This window comes from Pocillopora verrucosa, chromosome 9 (genome assembly GCF_036669915.1).
Source record: "Pocillopora verrucosa isolate sample1 chromosome 9, ASM3666991v2, whole genome shotgun sequence".
NCBI lineage: Eukaryota > Metazoa > Cnidaria > Anthozoa > Scleractinia > Pocilloporidae > Pocillopora > Pocillopora verrucosa.
Genome location: NC_089320.1, coordinates 2261219 through 2276398, shown reverse-complemented (window position 1 = coordinate 2276398; position 15180 = coordinate 2261219). Strand labels below are relative to the sequence as shown.

Below are 15180 nucleotides of genomic sequence, written 5' to 3'. Positions count from 1 at the left end.
GAAAGATACTTAAGCGCCAGGTAATTGTCATGACCATTTTCAAGCCTTCTTGAGTTGCGATCATGAAAATTAAGAATCAAAGAAATTTTATACTCACTGAGAAAAACGCTTTCAGGTGAAATGTTCTATTTTGTTTTCCCTTTCTTTCACTGGTGTTTCCGATTGATTTAATTGTCGTCAGTAGAATCACATATAAATCAATGCATCTTAGGGTCCAGTCCCTAGACTTATTTCGGGAGGAATCAAATGACTTTTAGGAGGAAAGAAGGGATGAGCTGTCGTTGACAACAAAGAATAAAGGGGGTGCTGTAGGAAATTAACTGTCAAATCGACTGCCAATGAGGAAGATCATAAGAATATTATTAGAATACAATAAAAGAGAAAAACGAAGGTGGTCGGACATTCTGTGTAAGAACACTCAAGAAATGGAACATGCTAAATGTGCACCTGAAACGGAGTAGTAACGCCAAAATTTGTAAGCGTTCACTTTTTAAACCAATTTTATACAATCAAATGCTTACGCACTCTCCTAATGTAAATTAATTTCATAAAGTTTTTAATAATTTTTAGTTCTCAAATTTTCAGCTCTGAGTATTGCATTTCTGGTGTTCTGATTGGTTTTCTGTAAGCAGATTATGAGGAAATGCATAGCACCAGCTGTTACGGAGCCGAAAAATGGCTGTAAATATCGAAACATTCAGGATCTAATGAAATCTAATAAAACAATCATTCATTGGAGATTGGTTATAGCTATCGAGGCGCGCACTCTACGCACTCTAAAAATATAGAAAAAGCAAAATACTGTCCAAAGGACTTCCATTTAGAGAATTTTGAAATTATTGAAAATCTGAATATATTGCAGACTCTTATTTTGAAATAAATGATCTCTTCATTGCGTTAATCGAGACCAATTTTTGCTCCTAAATTCATTAAAATTTTATCTGGTAGACATTTCAACATCTTTTTTGGGCTGGCATTAAGCCTAACAGTCTTGTTGGAAACGAATCCATACATTTTTCTAGGTTATATGCTGGGGTAGGTAACCCTAAAATATGAAACTTTAGAACTTTAGAAAAAAGTTCATTACTTTTGATTTATTCCGTCCAGTAGTTCTTGCTTATGACATATTTTAGTGTCATTGCCATAGGAACTATTTAATGTGATCAACCAGCAATTATTACAGTGAGACTGTTTTTTCTAATTTAAGGTCAGCTACTACGTCGGAACAATTGTGTCTGGTGATTCCAATGAAGAAAACGTTCCATTCTTTCTCTGGCCCAAACACTTACCTTGAAGACTGGAATGAAAGAGCCTGTAGGCAGCAATCCCAAAAATCCATGTCACACCCATCACTGAGGCCATTTTAACAAAGAGCAAAGCCACGTTAGAGCTTTGCTGTTGCTTGGTCACTTGTCTGGCTCTCTGAAATAATCAAAATGTGAATAACCCTGGTTTTAAAATTCAGATTTGTTTGCGGTGTTGTGTAGGTCATGCAAGCCGTCGGACAAACAGTTGAATAGGCAAAGCGCAGACAGACAGACGGTTGGCTTTCGATGTCCTTTGTTTAAATAAGCATAGTATATATTGTACTCACCTGCCGAATTCTAATGATATGAAAGCTAGTGTATCCCAGAGCAAAGAAGTTGAAAATCAGAATCAGTCCAACAGGCAAAATGAATGAGAAGATCTCTGCTCTCTCACAAATCGTCTACTGGTGTCCAAAATCAGAAATCGGCCTCTAAGGTCCAAAATCAGAAATCGGCCAGTAGTTTCCGAAAGTTAAAATTAGCTACTAGGGTCTAAAATTCCAAATCGGCCACTAGGGTTCAAAATTCCAAATCGATCGCTAGTGTTCAAAATCACAAATCGGCCTCTAGGGTCCAAGATCACAAATCGTCCACTGGGGTCCAAAATCACAAATCGGCCACAAGGGTGCAAAGTTTCATATCGGCCACAGGCGTTCAATATCACAAATTGGCATTTAGCGTCCAAAATAAAAAATAGTCCACCAGGATCCAAAATCACAAATCGGCCTCTAGGGTCTAAAGTCACTAATTGGCCTCTAGGGTCTAAACTCACAAATCGGTCACTAGGGTCCAAAATCACAAATTGGCCACAAAAATAGACAATCGGAAATCGGCCACCGGGGTCTGAAACCACATCGGCTTGGCTCTTAGCGTCCAAAATCACAAACGGTCCACCAGGATCCAAAATCACAAATCGGCAACTAGGGTCCAAAATCACTAATTGGCCACTGGTGTCTTAACTAACAAATCAGTCACTAGGGTCCAAAATCACAAATCGGCCACCAGTATGGACAATCGAAATCGGCCAGCTGGGTCCTGAAACAACGTCGGCCACTAGGGTCAAAAACTACAAATCGGACACTATTGTCCAAAATCATAAATAGGCCACTAGTGTCCAAAATTACAAATTGGCCACTAGTGTCCAAAGTCACAAGTCGGTCTCTAGGGTCCGGTATACAAATCGGCCACTAGTGTCCAAAATCACAAATCGGCTACTAGGGTGAAAAATTACAAATCAGCTAGTAGGGTCCAAAATCACAAATCGGCCACTAGGGACGAGAATCACGTATCGGCCATGAGTGTCCAAAATCACGTCGCGTTCACGTCATTCTCAATTCCTTTCTCACTTTTCTTTTTTCAACGAGCAACGCATTTTTAGATATAAAACAATGTTTCACCCATTTATTAGCCAATGTGGCGCCTGTTAATTGTTCAGCTTTAGCACCACATCGAAACAACCACACGAACTGATCATGTTAAGAAGGAAATCTACGCTGAAATCTTCATATATCTGGCAAAGGAAGCATTTTCATAGACAGCTTAATTATAACCATGTTCAACAACTTTTTTTTCAAAATTTTCTTTTAGTGTTTTAGAGAAAATTATCAGGAACTAATACAAAAAGGTTAAAAAATGTTTTCTGTCTGTCTAGAATACCAAAATCGTCACAAGTTCTCATGAGAAAAAGTTTGAAAGCTGTTGTGTACTTGCTTTTCTTCGATCGCAATAAAACAAGCTGCAATAGATGTGAAGCATTCTATTAACGATGACGATGCATCGCCGAAATGAAGGAGAACCTAAAGACAAAGACGACCAATTAATGATCAACCTGTCAGCGAGTTATATGATACCATTATAATCATTATAATCATTATAGAGGCGCTGCATGGATACATGCGGTTTAAAATAAAATATATAACCTAAATTCGTCACAAGTATAATTATATGTAAACTTAGCAACCGAGAAATTCCAATATTGTACTTTAACAAGATGGCCTTCTTGACTTTCTTAAGCAGGAATACGATATTACATAATTTAGAATCACCCAAAGGATGGTATACCTGTTTGTAATAGGGGTATCGACACAAATCTTCGTATTTTCTCCTTTCCAGTGTTGGGAGGGTGTATTTATCTTTATGTTGTGTCTTAATTAGACTGAGTACAGGTGCTAAAGCCCCGTTGACAAGAACTGGTCGCCAAATTTGATTTCCTTAGAGTTTATTTTCGAACTTTTTCTTTTTTATTAGAAGGTAATTCGTACGTGATGAAAATATCAACACCCAATGCATTTGATAAACAGCAAAGTTCGTGGAAATTCTACTCAAAAATATTAATTAAAGCCTGAAGCAAGGAAAATATGATAATCAGCTTCTCTTTGCAAACAGTTTGACGTAATTAATTCTTTCCAGTCTTGTTGATGTCTCGGTTGCGTTTTTCCATTGTACTTAAAATCCCTTCCTTTTTCAGAAAAAAAAACATTCCCTGTAGAGTGGAGGAATATGATTTTCTTATCTTACCTTAAGAAACTCTATCACTTTTGTAAACGGAATCCCCACATAGCACTTGTCTGAAAGGAACTGAAGTTGAGAGGGAAAACGGTCTGCAGTTTCGAAAAATAGGAAGTTAAGATTTCTGTAAATCGATACGTAAATTCTTTCATCCGGCTTCACTGTTTTCAGTATTATATTTAATATAGCCACTATACCACCCCCTTGTGTTTTCCCAATACTATTCCATTAAAAATTTAAACTTAGTTATTTTGTCGAAAAACACACTGAAGTAAGCAGCCGTATTCTAAACGGAAAGTTGCCGTTACTCTTTTATTCGCCATCTCGCTCGTAAAGTAACAAAGAAAACAGACAAGTTGGTGATGAAATCGTCAGGATTCTTAATATTTTCATTTCTGGTTGGAATTTGCAGCGGTAAAGAGCAAGGTAAGTATTAAAGCCACCTGGCATAACTTTTGACTATAAATATATGAAAATCATGTGTATGAACTGCGGATATAGAAATGAATATGCAAGCGATCTTCGCAGTTATAAAAACTTCTTAAGCAGTAGTGCAAAAAAAGGCTTGAAAATAATTCAGGCCTGTAGGGAAGTAGTGTTCACAACCATGAATATCACATCCATGTTCATTGGCATACATTTTATTAAATCAATTTTTCAAAACCATTCTTTTCTTTTCTTTTGAAAACTTTATCTTTTGATACTCACTCACGCTAGTGCTGGCTTCAATGGGGTAACTTCTGCGATTTGGCCGGATTAAAAAAATTATCGATCAAAATCGCTAAGAAGATAGTTTCTATCGCTCACCTTGTTGAATTGGTGTAAAGATTTTCTTCGGAACAAGTGTTCATCAACCATCACAATATCAAGACAAAAGTAATGGTTAAAAATTTATGGAAATTAATTTCAGTTTGCTTAATTTTAAGAAAACTGTCGGCAAGTAGAGATGAACCCCGCAAAGCAGGACTTCATCCTCGAGAAACATGTTTTCAAAATGATGGAGATTGAGACAGCCAGCGCATGTGAAGTGAACTGCTTCGTGGAAGCTGACTGTGTTTCCTACAATCTAAAACCGCAACAGAATGGAAAACTTTTGTGCGAATTGAGTGATTCAGATCACACAAATAATCAACAGGATCTAAGATACAAAAAGGGACTGTTTACAAATCATTTAAGGTGAGCTGACTTATTCTCACATACAATTCCGTGAAGTTTTCGTGGATAAAACGATCATATATTTTAAATTCATAGGATACATAGGATGGATGAATGCATGAATGCGTAAATGCATGCGTGCATTTGTACGTGAATGAATTGATGGATGTTTGCGTGCATTTTGAAATTAATAAATAAGTAAATACGTGGATCGGTATGGATGAATTAGCTGGAAGAAGGGAGGAGGAAGGGTACCAGAGCAATAAATTCTATAAATATTTTTATATCTTCACAGAACTTCTGTTCCAGTACGCTTTGTTCATCGAAAAAGCGATGCCAAACTGGCTTCACCAGGAAGGGTTATCGCTGTGTTTGCGCAAATGGACTACTGGGACAAAACTGCACTGAAGGTATGTTGAGTTGATTGGTCATTCACAACAATCGTGCAGTTCTCTTTAAGAAGTCGTTAAATTTGGAAGATCTTTGAATTTAATTAGATGAGAAATTTTAAGGTATCAGAAGGAGAGTGGAGGTGTGAGGGAGAAAGCTATACCACATAATTATATATGAGGTCTTAAATGGCTTTTGTGGTCTTATATTGCTGGGATGGACAAGAAATTCCTTCAGAGGACCTATTTTGGCCCCTTGCCCGTAATGATCGACTGTTAAGAGGTCTAACGTAAAATGGAGCTGACTGCATAAAGTCCTCGCCTCAGGACAACGCCTACTATCAGATCTTGAATAAAGTAAACGGTGGTCTTGATCGATGCTTTAATGAGACTATTTACATTATTGCCATGGCTTATTACCTTTTTGTATTCTAGGACCGCCTTTGGTGCAAGTTCTTCCCGACATAATTGAAACTGTGGAGGGTAGGAACATTACTATGATGTGTAACGTGACAGCTTATCCTAAACCAAACGGGATCATATGGAAAAGGTCTGATGGGATTCTTCTCAGCGCGAGGACCATTGTTAATGAAGGAAATCTCACCATACTGAATATCACTACCAAAGACAACGGCTTCTACGTGTGTACTGCGACAAACCCCAGGGGTACCAAATCATCGTCAGTTCTCCTTCATGTCTATTCAGCTCTCAAATTTGTCATAAAGCCTCCGTCGAATGTCATAGTGATGGCATATGAAGCTGTCATTCTGCGTTGCTCTGCTTCAAGCGACCTGAAGCCAACCATGTTATGGATGTATGGAGGAACTTTTTCCTTACCTTCAGGGGCGTCTGTTGACTCCTTGAATACTATGATCATTTTATCTGCCAACATATCTCATTCTGGTACCTACACTTGCAATGCGACTGATGCATTCAGCTCAATTCAAACAAGCGTCACCGTTCATGTCAAATACCCTGAAACATGCTCCAAAGTGAAGGCAAACATCAGCGACGTAAGTGGTGATTACTTCATCGATCCTGATGGTGTTCTTGGCGAGGATCCATTTCCTGTTTACTGTAACATGACTGACAAAGGGGGCGTGGGAGTGACAGTCGTCGGTCACGACAGGGAAAAAAGAACGCAGGTGATAGGATACGAAGGGCCTGGTAAATATTCCCTTGATGTTCATTACAGATCTGCCAGCATATCTCAGTTAAAAGCTCTGACGGAAGCCTCTGATAACTGTCAACAGTTCATCAAATACGAGTGTTTCCACGCCTCATTAATCAAAGATGGACATTCATGGTGGGTTTCGCGTGACGGCCAGAACATGACGTACTGGGGGGGAGCAAACTTCAAAACTGGTGGCTGCGCATGTGGCGTAACTAGATCGTGCGCCGATGACCAATTACTGAAGTGTAATTGTGATAAAAATGATAAGAATTGGCGGGAAGACAGCGGTTTTCTAACCATCAAGTCCCACCTTCCCGTCAAACAGCTAAGATTTGGTGACACGGGAGGTGCACATCTTGGTGAAGAAGGATACCACACATTAGGAAAACTAGAGTGCAATGGTGTGACCTAAGTGCAGACAAAATTGAAAACATGAAAACTCGGAGCATAGTCGTAACAAATCATATGTAAAACTACACCCAATCACTACTTGATTGCTTGACATAATTCCTGCGCTGGAGGTTTTTTTGCATGGTTATAACCAGTACTCATTGCTTTTATCATCATGTTTCTCCTCTTTTCTGTTTGATTGTTGGCTCAATTGATTTTTGGTTATGTGACACTGAATAGAAGAGCTGTCTAATCCAGTCTCCCCCACATCATTAATCCATCATTAATTAAGCTGTATATTGAAAAAGTTAATTCAGTAATAGAATCAGTACTTTATTAAAGACATATACAATCAGTTTGTTTCTCTTTTAAACTGGAACGTGAGGTTTGTTTATCTGAAAAACAATAGCGTTGTTTTCTTCCGAAGACTGTCGTTATCACCAGTGTAATATATTCTTCTGCCAAAGGATTCCCCTTATTCACAATGTCTTTTGAATGAAGGTTTGGAACAGAACAGGTTATTCACACTCTGCATTACTCGAAGGTTGGAAAACCTAAGAGAAGGTCATATTGAACTTTCCTCCCAAATGTTCTGTCGCTTGAAAAAAAAATTTAAAAAATGGTCTCTGCATGAAAATAAGCAAAATTTATATTGCTGTTATTGAAATAGTTTAACCCTTCCTTATCCGACTACACTCTAAAAATCTAAATCAATGAGAAAATACACCTATAAAAGTCAAGTTTTTGCGAAACTGTCCAAAGGGCTTCTATTTCACAAGCAAAGAAAGATTTGATTATTTAAAAAACTCCACCTATAAGGAACATTCGAAGTCCTTTGACCACCCAAAAAGCATGGCTCAAATAAGACCTTGCGGCAATAAGCGACATCAAGTCTTTGACTCTGTTTTCCTCTTTTTCCAGAATATTGGCGAATTTGCTTCTGCGTCTCTTGAATCAGCGACACTGCTTCACTTGCTTGATATAGGTATCGTAGCTTTCAGCCTCGAGGCAGAAGCATTGCTCCCTGGGGTTCAATTTTCCCATTCTTTCTCATTCGTCTGTGGTGCTTGCTTCCTAAGGACTTTGGAAAATTGGCTTTTCTCCAAGCCAATAGCAACAAAGGACAGGAAGATGAATTAAGCCTAACAGTCTTGTTGGCAACAATCCATTAACCATATTCTTTTCTAGGTTATACGCTGGGATAGTTAACCCTAAAATTTAAGACACAACTCAAAGTTTCGAATATCTATTTGTTACCCTTAACTTTGTTGGCTGTTAAAAAAAGTTCATCACTTTTTATTTATTCTGTCCAGACGTTTTATTTTCCAAAGTCCCAAATTGGCCACTAGGGTGCAAAATTTCATACCGGCCACTAATGCTCACAAATTAGACTTCTGCGTCCAAAGTCACAAATAGTCCTGCAGGTTCCAAAATTACAAATAGTCCAGCAGGGTCCAAAATCACAAATAGCCCAGCAGGGTCCAGAGTCACAAATAGTCCACTAGGGTTCAAAATCGCTAATCGGCCTCAAGGGTCCAAAATCACAAGTCGGTCATTATTCTCCAAAATCATAAATAGCTAGTCCACCAGGGTTCAAAATCACTAATCGGCCATTAGGGTCCAAAATCACAAACCGGCTATTAGCGAGTAAAATCACAAATCGCCCAATAGGGTCCGAAATAAAAAAAAATTCGGCACTAGTGTCCTAACTCACAAATCGGCCAGGAGGGTCCATAATCACAAATCGGTCACTACGGTTCGAAATTACAAATCGGCCACTAGGGTCCAAAATCACAAATTGGCCACTAGTATGCATGATCAGAAATCGGCCTCTGTTTTGAATCAGAAATCAGCCACCGGGGTCCCAAATTACAAACCAGCCACCTGAGTCCAAACTCACAAATCGGACACAAGGGTCCAAATCTACAAATTGGCCACCGGAGTCCAAAATCACAAATGGGCCATTAGGGTCCAAAATCACAAATTGGTCACAAGGACCCAAATCTACAAATCGGCCACCAGGGTCCAAAATCACAAATTGGCCCCTAGAGTCTAAAATCACAATTCAGCCACTAGGGCCCAAAATCACAAATCGGCCAGAAGGGTCCATAATCACAAATCGAACACTAGGGTCCAAAATCACAAATCGGACACAAGGGCCCAAATCTACAAATCGGCCACTGGGGTCCAAAATCACAAATTGGCCACTAGAGTCTAAAATCCCAAATCGGCCAGAAGGGCCCATAATCACAAATCGAGCACTAGGGTCCAAAATAAAAAAATTGGCCACGAGAGTCCATAATCACAGATCGGCCACTAGGGTCCATAATCACAAATCAGTAACAAGGGTTCAAAATTACAAATCGGCCACTAGGGTCCACAATCACATATCAGCCTCTATCGTTTAAAATCACAAATCGGACAGTAGGGTCCAAAATCGAAAAAACTGCTACTTGTGTCCAAAATCATGAATCGGCTACTAGTGTTCAAAATTACAAATTGGCCACTAGTGTCTAAATTCACAAATTGGGCATGAGAGTCCAAATCACTTATCAGCCACTAGGGTCCAATATCAAAAATCGGCTACTAGTGGCTAAAATCAAGAATCACAAATCGGCCATAAATGTCCCAGTAAAAAGATCGGCCACTGGGATCTAAAATCATAAATCGGCCACGAGGGTCACAAATCACAAATCGGCCATAAATGTCCCTGTAAAAAGATCGGCCACTGGGGTCTAAAATCATAAATCGGCCACGAGGGTCCAAAATCACAAATACGCCAAAAGGGTCCATCATCACAAATTGATCACTAGGGTCCAAAGTCACAAATCGGCCACTAGGGTCCAGAATCATATATCAGTCATGAGTGTCCGAAATCACAAGCCTTTTTCTAGAAAATGTCATTGTTGTTAACGTCGTGCTCAGTTCCTCTTCCACTTTTCTTTATTCGACGAGCAACGTATTTTTAGATATATAAATGTGTCTCCCATTCGTTAGCCAATGTGGCGCCTGTTTGCTGTTCGGCTTTATATTATATAATTTATAATCACTCAAAAAATGGTATACCTGTTTGTAATAGGGGTATCAACACATACTTCTTATTTTCTCCTTTTCAGTGTATGGAGGGTTTGTTTATCTTGACCTAATTAGTCTTTATTAGACTGACTGCAAGTGCTGAAACCCCGTTGACAGGAAATGGTAACCAAATTTGATTTCCCTAGATTTTAGTTTCTTACATTTTCCTTTTTATTCAGAAGTAACTCTTACATGATTAAAATATCAACGCTCAATGAATTTGATAAGCACCAATATTCATTGAAATTCTGCTCAACAATAGCAATTAAGGCTTGTAGCGCGCAAAATATAATAATCAGCTTTTCTTTGCACTATGACACAGTTTGACGTAATTAGTTCTTTCCCCTCTTGCTGATGTCTGAGTTTGGCAACTTCCCCTATACTTTAAATCCTTGCTTTTTTCAGGAAAAAAAATGATTCCTTTTAAATTGGAGGGATATAATAATTCTTATCTTTAGAACGTGCATAACTTTGGTAAAGGAAAATCCTCACTTGTCTGAAGAGCAACTAAAGATGAAATCAAATTGTAACCAGTTGTGGCACCTGCTAAGTGCTCAGAAGCAACACAACTTAAAAGTTTAAAAAAAGGGGAGACAATTTCAATTGTAGAGATAAATAACGATAATATTATCACAGCGACCTAGAGAGAAACGGTCTGCAGTTTCGAGAAATAGAAAAACCTCTGTAAATCGATATGTAAATCTTTTGATCTACCTTGACCGTTTTGCCGTATCAAATTTAATTATGTAACCGCTATGTCATCGCCTAATGTTCGTCCAATACTGTTCCATCAAAAATTGAAAGTGAGTTTTTTTGTCGCAAAACACACACTGGGGTAAGCAGCCGTATTCTAAACGGAAAGTTGACGTTACTCTTTCATTCGCCATCTCGCTCGTAAAGCATCAAAGAGAACAGACAAGTTAGCGATGAAATTGTCAGGATTCTTACTTTTTTCATTTCTGGTTGGTATTTGCAGCGGTAAAGAGAAAGGTGAGTATTAAAGCCACCTGGCGTAACTTTTGACCGTAAATATATGAAAATCATATATGCGAACCGCGGATATAGAAATGAATATGAAATACGAAAACTAATTAAGCAGAAGTTAAGAAGAAAATTAGGCCAAAAAAAATTGAAGCCTGCATGGGAAGTAGTGCTCATAACTGCGAAGATCGCTTGCATATTCACAGGCGTAAATTTTATTAAATAAAATTTTCAAAACTTTTCTTTTCTTCTGAACACTTTATTTGAAATACTCACTCACGCTAGTGCTGGCTTCAATAGGGTAACTTCTGCGATTTGGCCAGATTAAAAATCATCGATCAAAATTGCTAAGAACATAGCTTCTATCGTTCACCTTGTTGATTTGATTGAACGATTTTTTTCGGAAGAAGTATTCATCCATCATCAAAACATTAGGATGGAAGTAATGGTTACAGCTTTATGGAAATTAGTTTTTTAAGTCTCAGATATTATTATAAGAAAAAGAAAGCTTCATGAGACGAACAATTTTGATACTTCCTTGAAAGAATAGGTTGCTCTTCTAGATACAGAAACCATACTTTATTTTGCCTGATTTTTAGAAAACTGTCGGCAAGTAGAGATGAACCCCGCAAAGCAGGACTTCATCCTCGAGAAACACGTTTTCAAAATGATGGAGATTGAGACAGCCAGCGCATGTGAAGTGAACTGCTTCATGGAAGCTGATTGTGTTTCCTACAATCTAAAACCGCAACAGAATGGAAAACTTTTGTGCGAATTGAGTGATTCAGATCTCGCAAATAATCAACAGGATCTAAGATACAAAAAAGGGACTATTTACAAATCATTTAAGGTGAGTTGACCTATTCTCATGAGTAATTCCTTTAAGTTTTCGTCGATAAAATTATCATGTATCTTAAATGTATGAAAAAAGAAAATCAAATCAAAAATGAAAGAGATGTGTGAGTTTTTTTTCACTTTTCATGTTGTGTGGTGAAGAAAACCATCGTTCAAACTTTCTTTTCTGTAGATGGAAAAGAGGATGCATAGGATGGATAAATGCCTGGATGCACGAATGCACGTGCATGAATGCACGTATGCATTCGCACATGTATGAAATGATGAATGTATGCATGAATCTTGAAATTTATTTATAAATAAATGGGTGCATTTGTATAGATGGATTAGCCGGAAGAGGGGAGGTAGCTGGGTACCGAAACGACATATTCTATAAATGTTTTTATATCTTCGCAGAACCGCTGTTCCAGTGGGCTTTGCCCATCAACAAAGCGATGCCAAACTGGCTTCACAAGAAAGGGTTATCGTTGTGTTTGCGCAAATGGACTATTGGGAGAAAACTGCACTGAAGGTATGTTGAGTAAATAAGAAAATTTTAAGGTATCAGGAGGACACAGAGGAGTGAGGGAGACAGCTATACAACATGATTTTATATGAGGTCTTAAATGGCTTTTGTGGTCTTAAATTGCTGGGGTGGACGAGGAATTCTTGCAGAGGACCTCTCTTGGCCTCTTGCTCATAGTGATCGACTGGTAATGGGTCTGACATAAAATGGAGCTGACTGCATAAAAGTCGTCGGCTCAGAACGGCGGTTACTATCAGATCTTGTATAAAGTAAACGATAGTCTTGATCGATGATGGGGATTGTTTACGTTATTCCCATGGCTTATTGTCATTTTGGTGTTCTAGGACCGCCTTCAATGCAAGTTGTTCCCGACCTAATTGAGACTGTGGAGGGTAGGAACGTTACTGTAATGTGTAATGTGACAGGTAATCCTAAACCAGACAGGATCATATGGAAAAGGTCTGATGGGATTCTTTCCAGCGCGAGGACCATTACTCGTGAAGGAAATCTCACCATACTAAATATCACTACAAAGGACAACGGCTTTTACGTGTGTACTGCGACAAACCCCAGGGGTACCAAATCATCATCAGTTCTCCTTCGTGTTTATTCAGCTCTCAAATTTGTCATAAAGCCTCCGTCGAATGTGACAGTGATGGCGTATAAAGCTGTCGATCTGCGTTGCTCTGCTTCAAGCGACCTGAAGCCAACCATCCTATGGATGTACGATGGAACTTTTTCCTTACCTTCGGGGGCGTCTGTTGACTCCTTGAATGCTTTGATCATTTTATCTGCTAACATATCTCATTCTGGTACCTACACTTGCAATGCGACGGATGCATTCAGCTCAATTCAAACAAGTGTCTCCCTTCATGTCAAATACCCTGAAACCTGCTCCAAAGTGAAGGCAAACATCATCGACGTTAGTGGTGATTACTTCATCGATCCTGACGGTGTTCTTGGGGAGGATCCATTTCCTGTTTACTGTAACATGACTGACAAAGGAGGGGTTGGAGTGACAGTCGTCGGTCACGACGGTGAAAATAGAACGCAGGTGATAGGATACGAAGAGCCTGGTAAATATTCCCTTGATGTTCATTACAGATCTGCCAGTATATCTCAATTAAAAGCTCTGACGGAAGCCTCCGATAACTGTCAACAGTTCATCAAATACGAGTGTTTTCACGCCAGATTAATTGAAGGTGGATATTCATGGTGGGTTTCACGTGACGGCCAAAAAATGACGTACTGGGGGGGAGCAAACTTCAAAACTGGTGGCTGTGCATGTGGTTTAACTAGATCGTGCGCCATTGTCACCGATGACAGATCACTGAAGTGTAACTGTGATAAAAATGATAACAATTGGCGAGAAGACAGCGGTTTTCTTACCATCAAGTCCCACCTTCCCGTCAAACAGCTAAGATTTGGTGACACGGGGCAAGAAAATGAAAAAGGATACCACACCTTAGGAAAACTGGAGTGCTATGACCCAGGTGCAGACAAATTGAAAACATGAAAACTCGGTAACCAGTCACTACGTATTTTAAATATCGGTTTGGAAAAAAACAGGTTAATCATCCCCTGCATAACTCAATGGTTAAAAAGCTAAAATAAAGTCGCATTGAACTTTCCTTTTGAATGTTCTGTCGCTTGAAAAAAAAATTATCAAAAGAAATTGTTCTCTGCATTCAAAAAAGGTAAGCTTACATTGCATTTTCAAGTACTATACCAGATTTTTAACACTAGATCAGTACTAATGCTGTAAAAATGTAGTATTCCGACTGCATTTTTACTGTTGCATTATATGGCTACTGCAAAATGTCGTTCAACAGAACTTTCATGGACTTTTCCAATGTTATTTTAGTGAGTGTAAATACTTCCTTTTTGGAAAGATGCTCAACCATCAGATAATTGTTTTAACCATTTTCAAGCCTTCTTGAGTCGAGATTATGAAAAGTAAGAATCAAAGAAATTGTATACTCACTGAGAAAATCGCTATCCGGTAAAATGTTTTATTTTGTTTTCCCTTTCTTTCACTGGTGTTTCCGATTTATTTAATTGTCGTCTGTAGATACACATGTTCATCAATACATCTTAGGATCCAGTCCCTAGTTTTATTTCAGGAGCAGTCGCATGATTTTCAAGACGGAAGAAGGGATGAGCTGTCATTGACAACGGAGAACAAAGGGGGCACTGTAGAATTGATTGTCAAATCGACTGCCAATGAGGGGGATCATAAGAATATTATTAGAATACAATAAAAAAGAAAAACGAAGGTGATCGAACATTCTTTGTAAGAGCAGTCAAGAAGTGGAACATGCTAAATGTGCACCTAAAACGGAGTAGTAACGCCAAAAATTTTAACAATCAAATGCTTACGCACTCACTGAATTTAAATTACTTTTATAAATAATACCCAGTTTTAGCAAAGGACAGGTAAATGAAGAGAACGCGAAGAAAGGCAAATAATTAAACTGATAAAAGTAGAAATTCTTGAAAAGACGTCATGTTAAGTAATTCATCCTCACAGAGGTCTGGTGCCAATCAAATCATATTAAATGGTGTAGCCAAGGAAAAAGGCTTTATGGCAATCACTCCATGGAGAACACTGCGAAATGCATGAAAATCCGAATATATTGCAGACTATATTAAAGTTCAGACTGCAGACTGCAGACTCTTGCAGACTCTTATTTTGAAGTAAATAATCGCTCCGTTACGTTAATCGAGACCAAGTTTTGCTCCTAAATTCATTAACATTTTATCTGGTAGACATTTCAACACCTTTTTCTGGGCTGGCATCAAGCCTAGCAGTCTTGTTGGTAACAAATCCATACATTTTCC

At 38.6% G+C, this 15180-nt stretch overlaps 2 protein-coding genes across 2 annotated transcripts; both read left to right on the top strand.

Moving 5' to 3' along the window:
• The first annotated feature begins 6162 nt into the window (after positions 1–6162).
• Positions 6163–6967, top strand: LOC131791368 (contactin-associated protein-like 2). The gene has a single exon (XM_059108703.2). The coding sequence runs from the start codon at positions 6163–6165 to the stop codon at positions 6943–6945; it is 783 nt and encodes a 260-aa protein (XP_058964686.2). The 3' UTR covers positions 6946–6967.
• A 5344-nt stretch (positions 6968–12311) lies between these two features.
• On the top strand, positions 12312–13855 carry LOC136283302 (contactin-associated protein-like 2). Its single transcript, XM_066171879.1, has 2 exons — positions 12312–12345; positions 12684–13855. Exon 2 carries the CDS (start codon positions 12695–12697, stop codon positions 13853–13855), a length of 1161 nt encoding a protein of 386 aa, XP_066027976.1. The 5' UTR covers positions 12312–12345; positions 12684–12694.
• The last annotated feature ends 1325 nt before the right edge of the window (positions 13856–15180 follow it).

Bases quoted from the DNA above. Each gene is read 5' to 3' on its own strand.
- LOC131791368 (XM_059108703.2), top strand. From the start codon at position 6,163: ATGTTATGGATGTATGGAGGAACTTTTTCCTTACCTTCAGGGGCGTCT.
- LOC136283302 (XM_066171879.1), top strand. From the start codon at position 12,695: ATGCAAGTTGTTCCCGACCTAATTGAGACTGTGGAGGGTAGGAACGTT.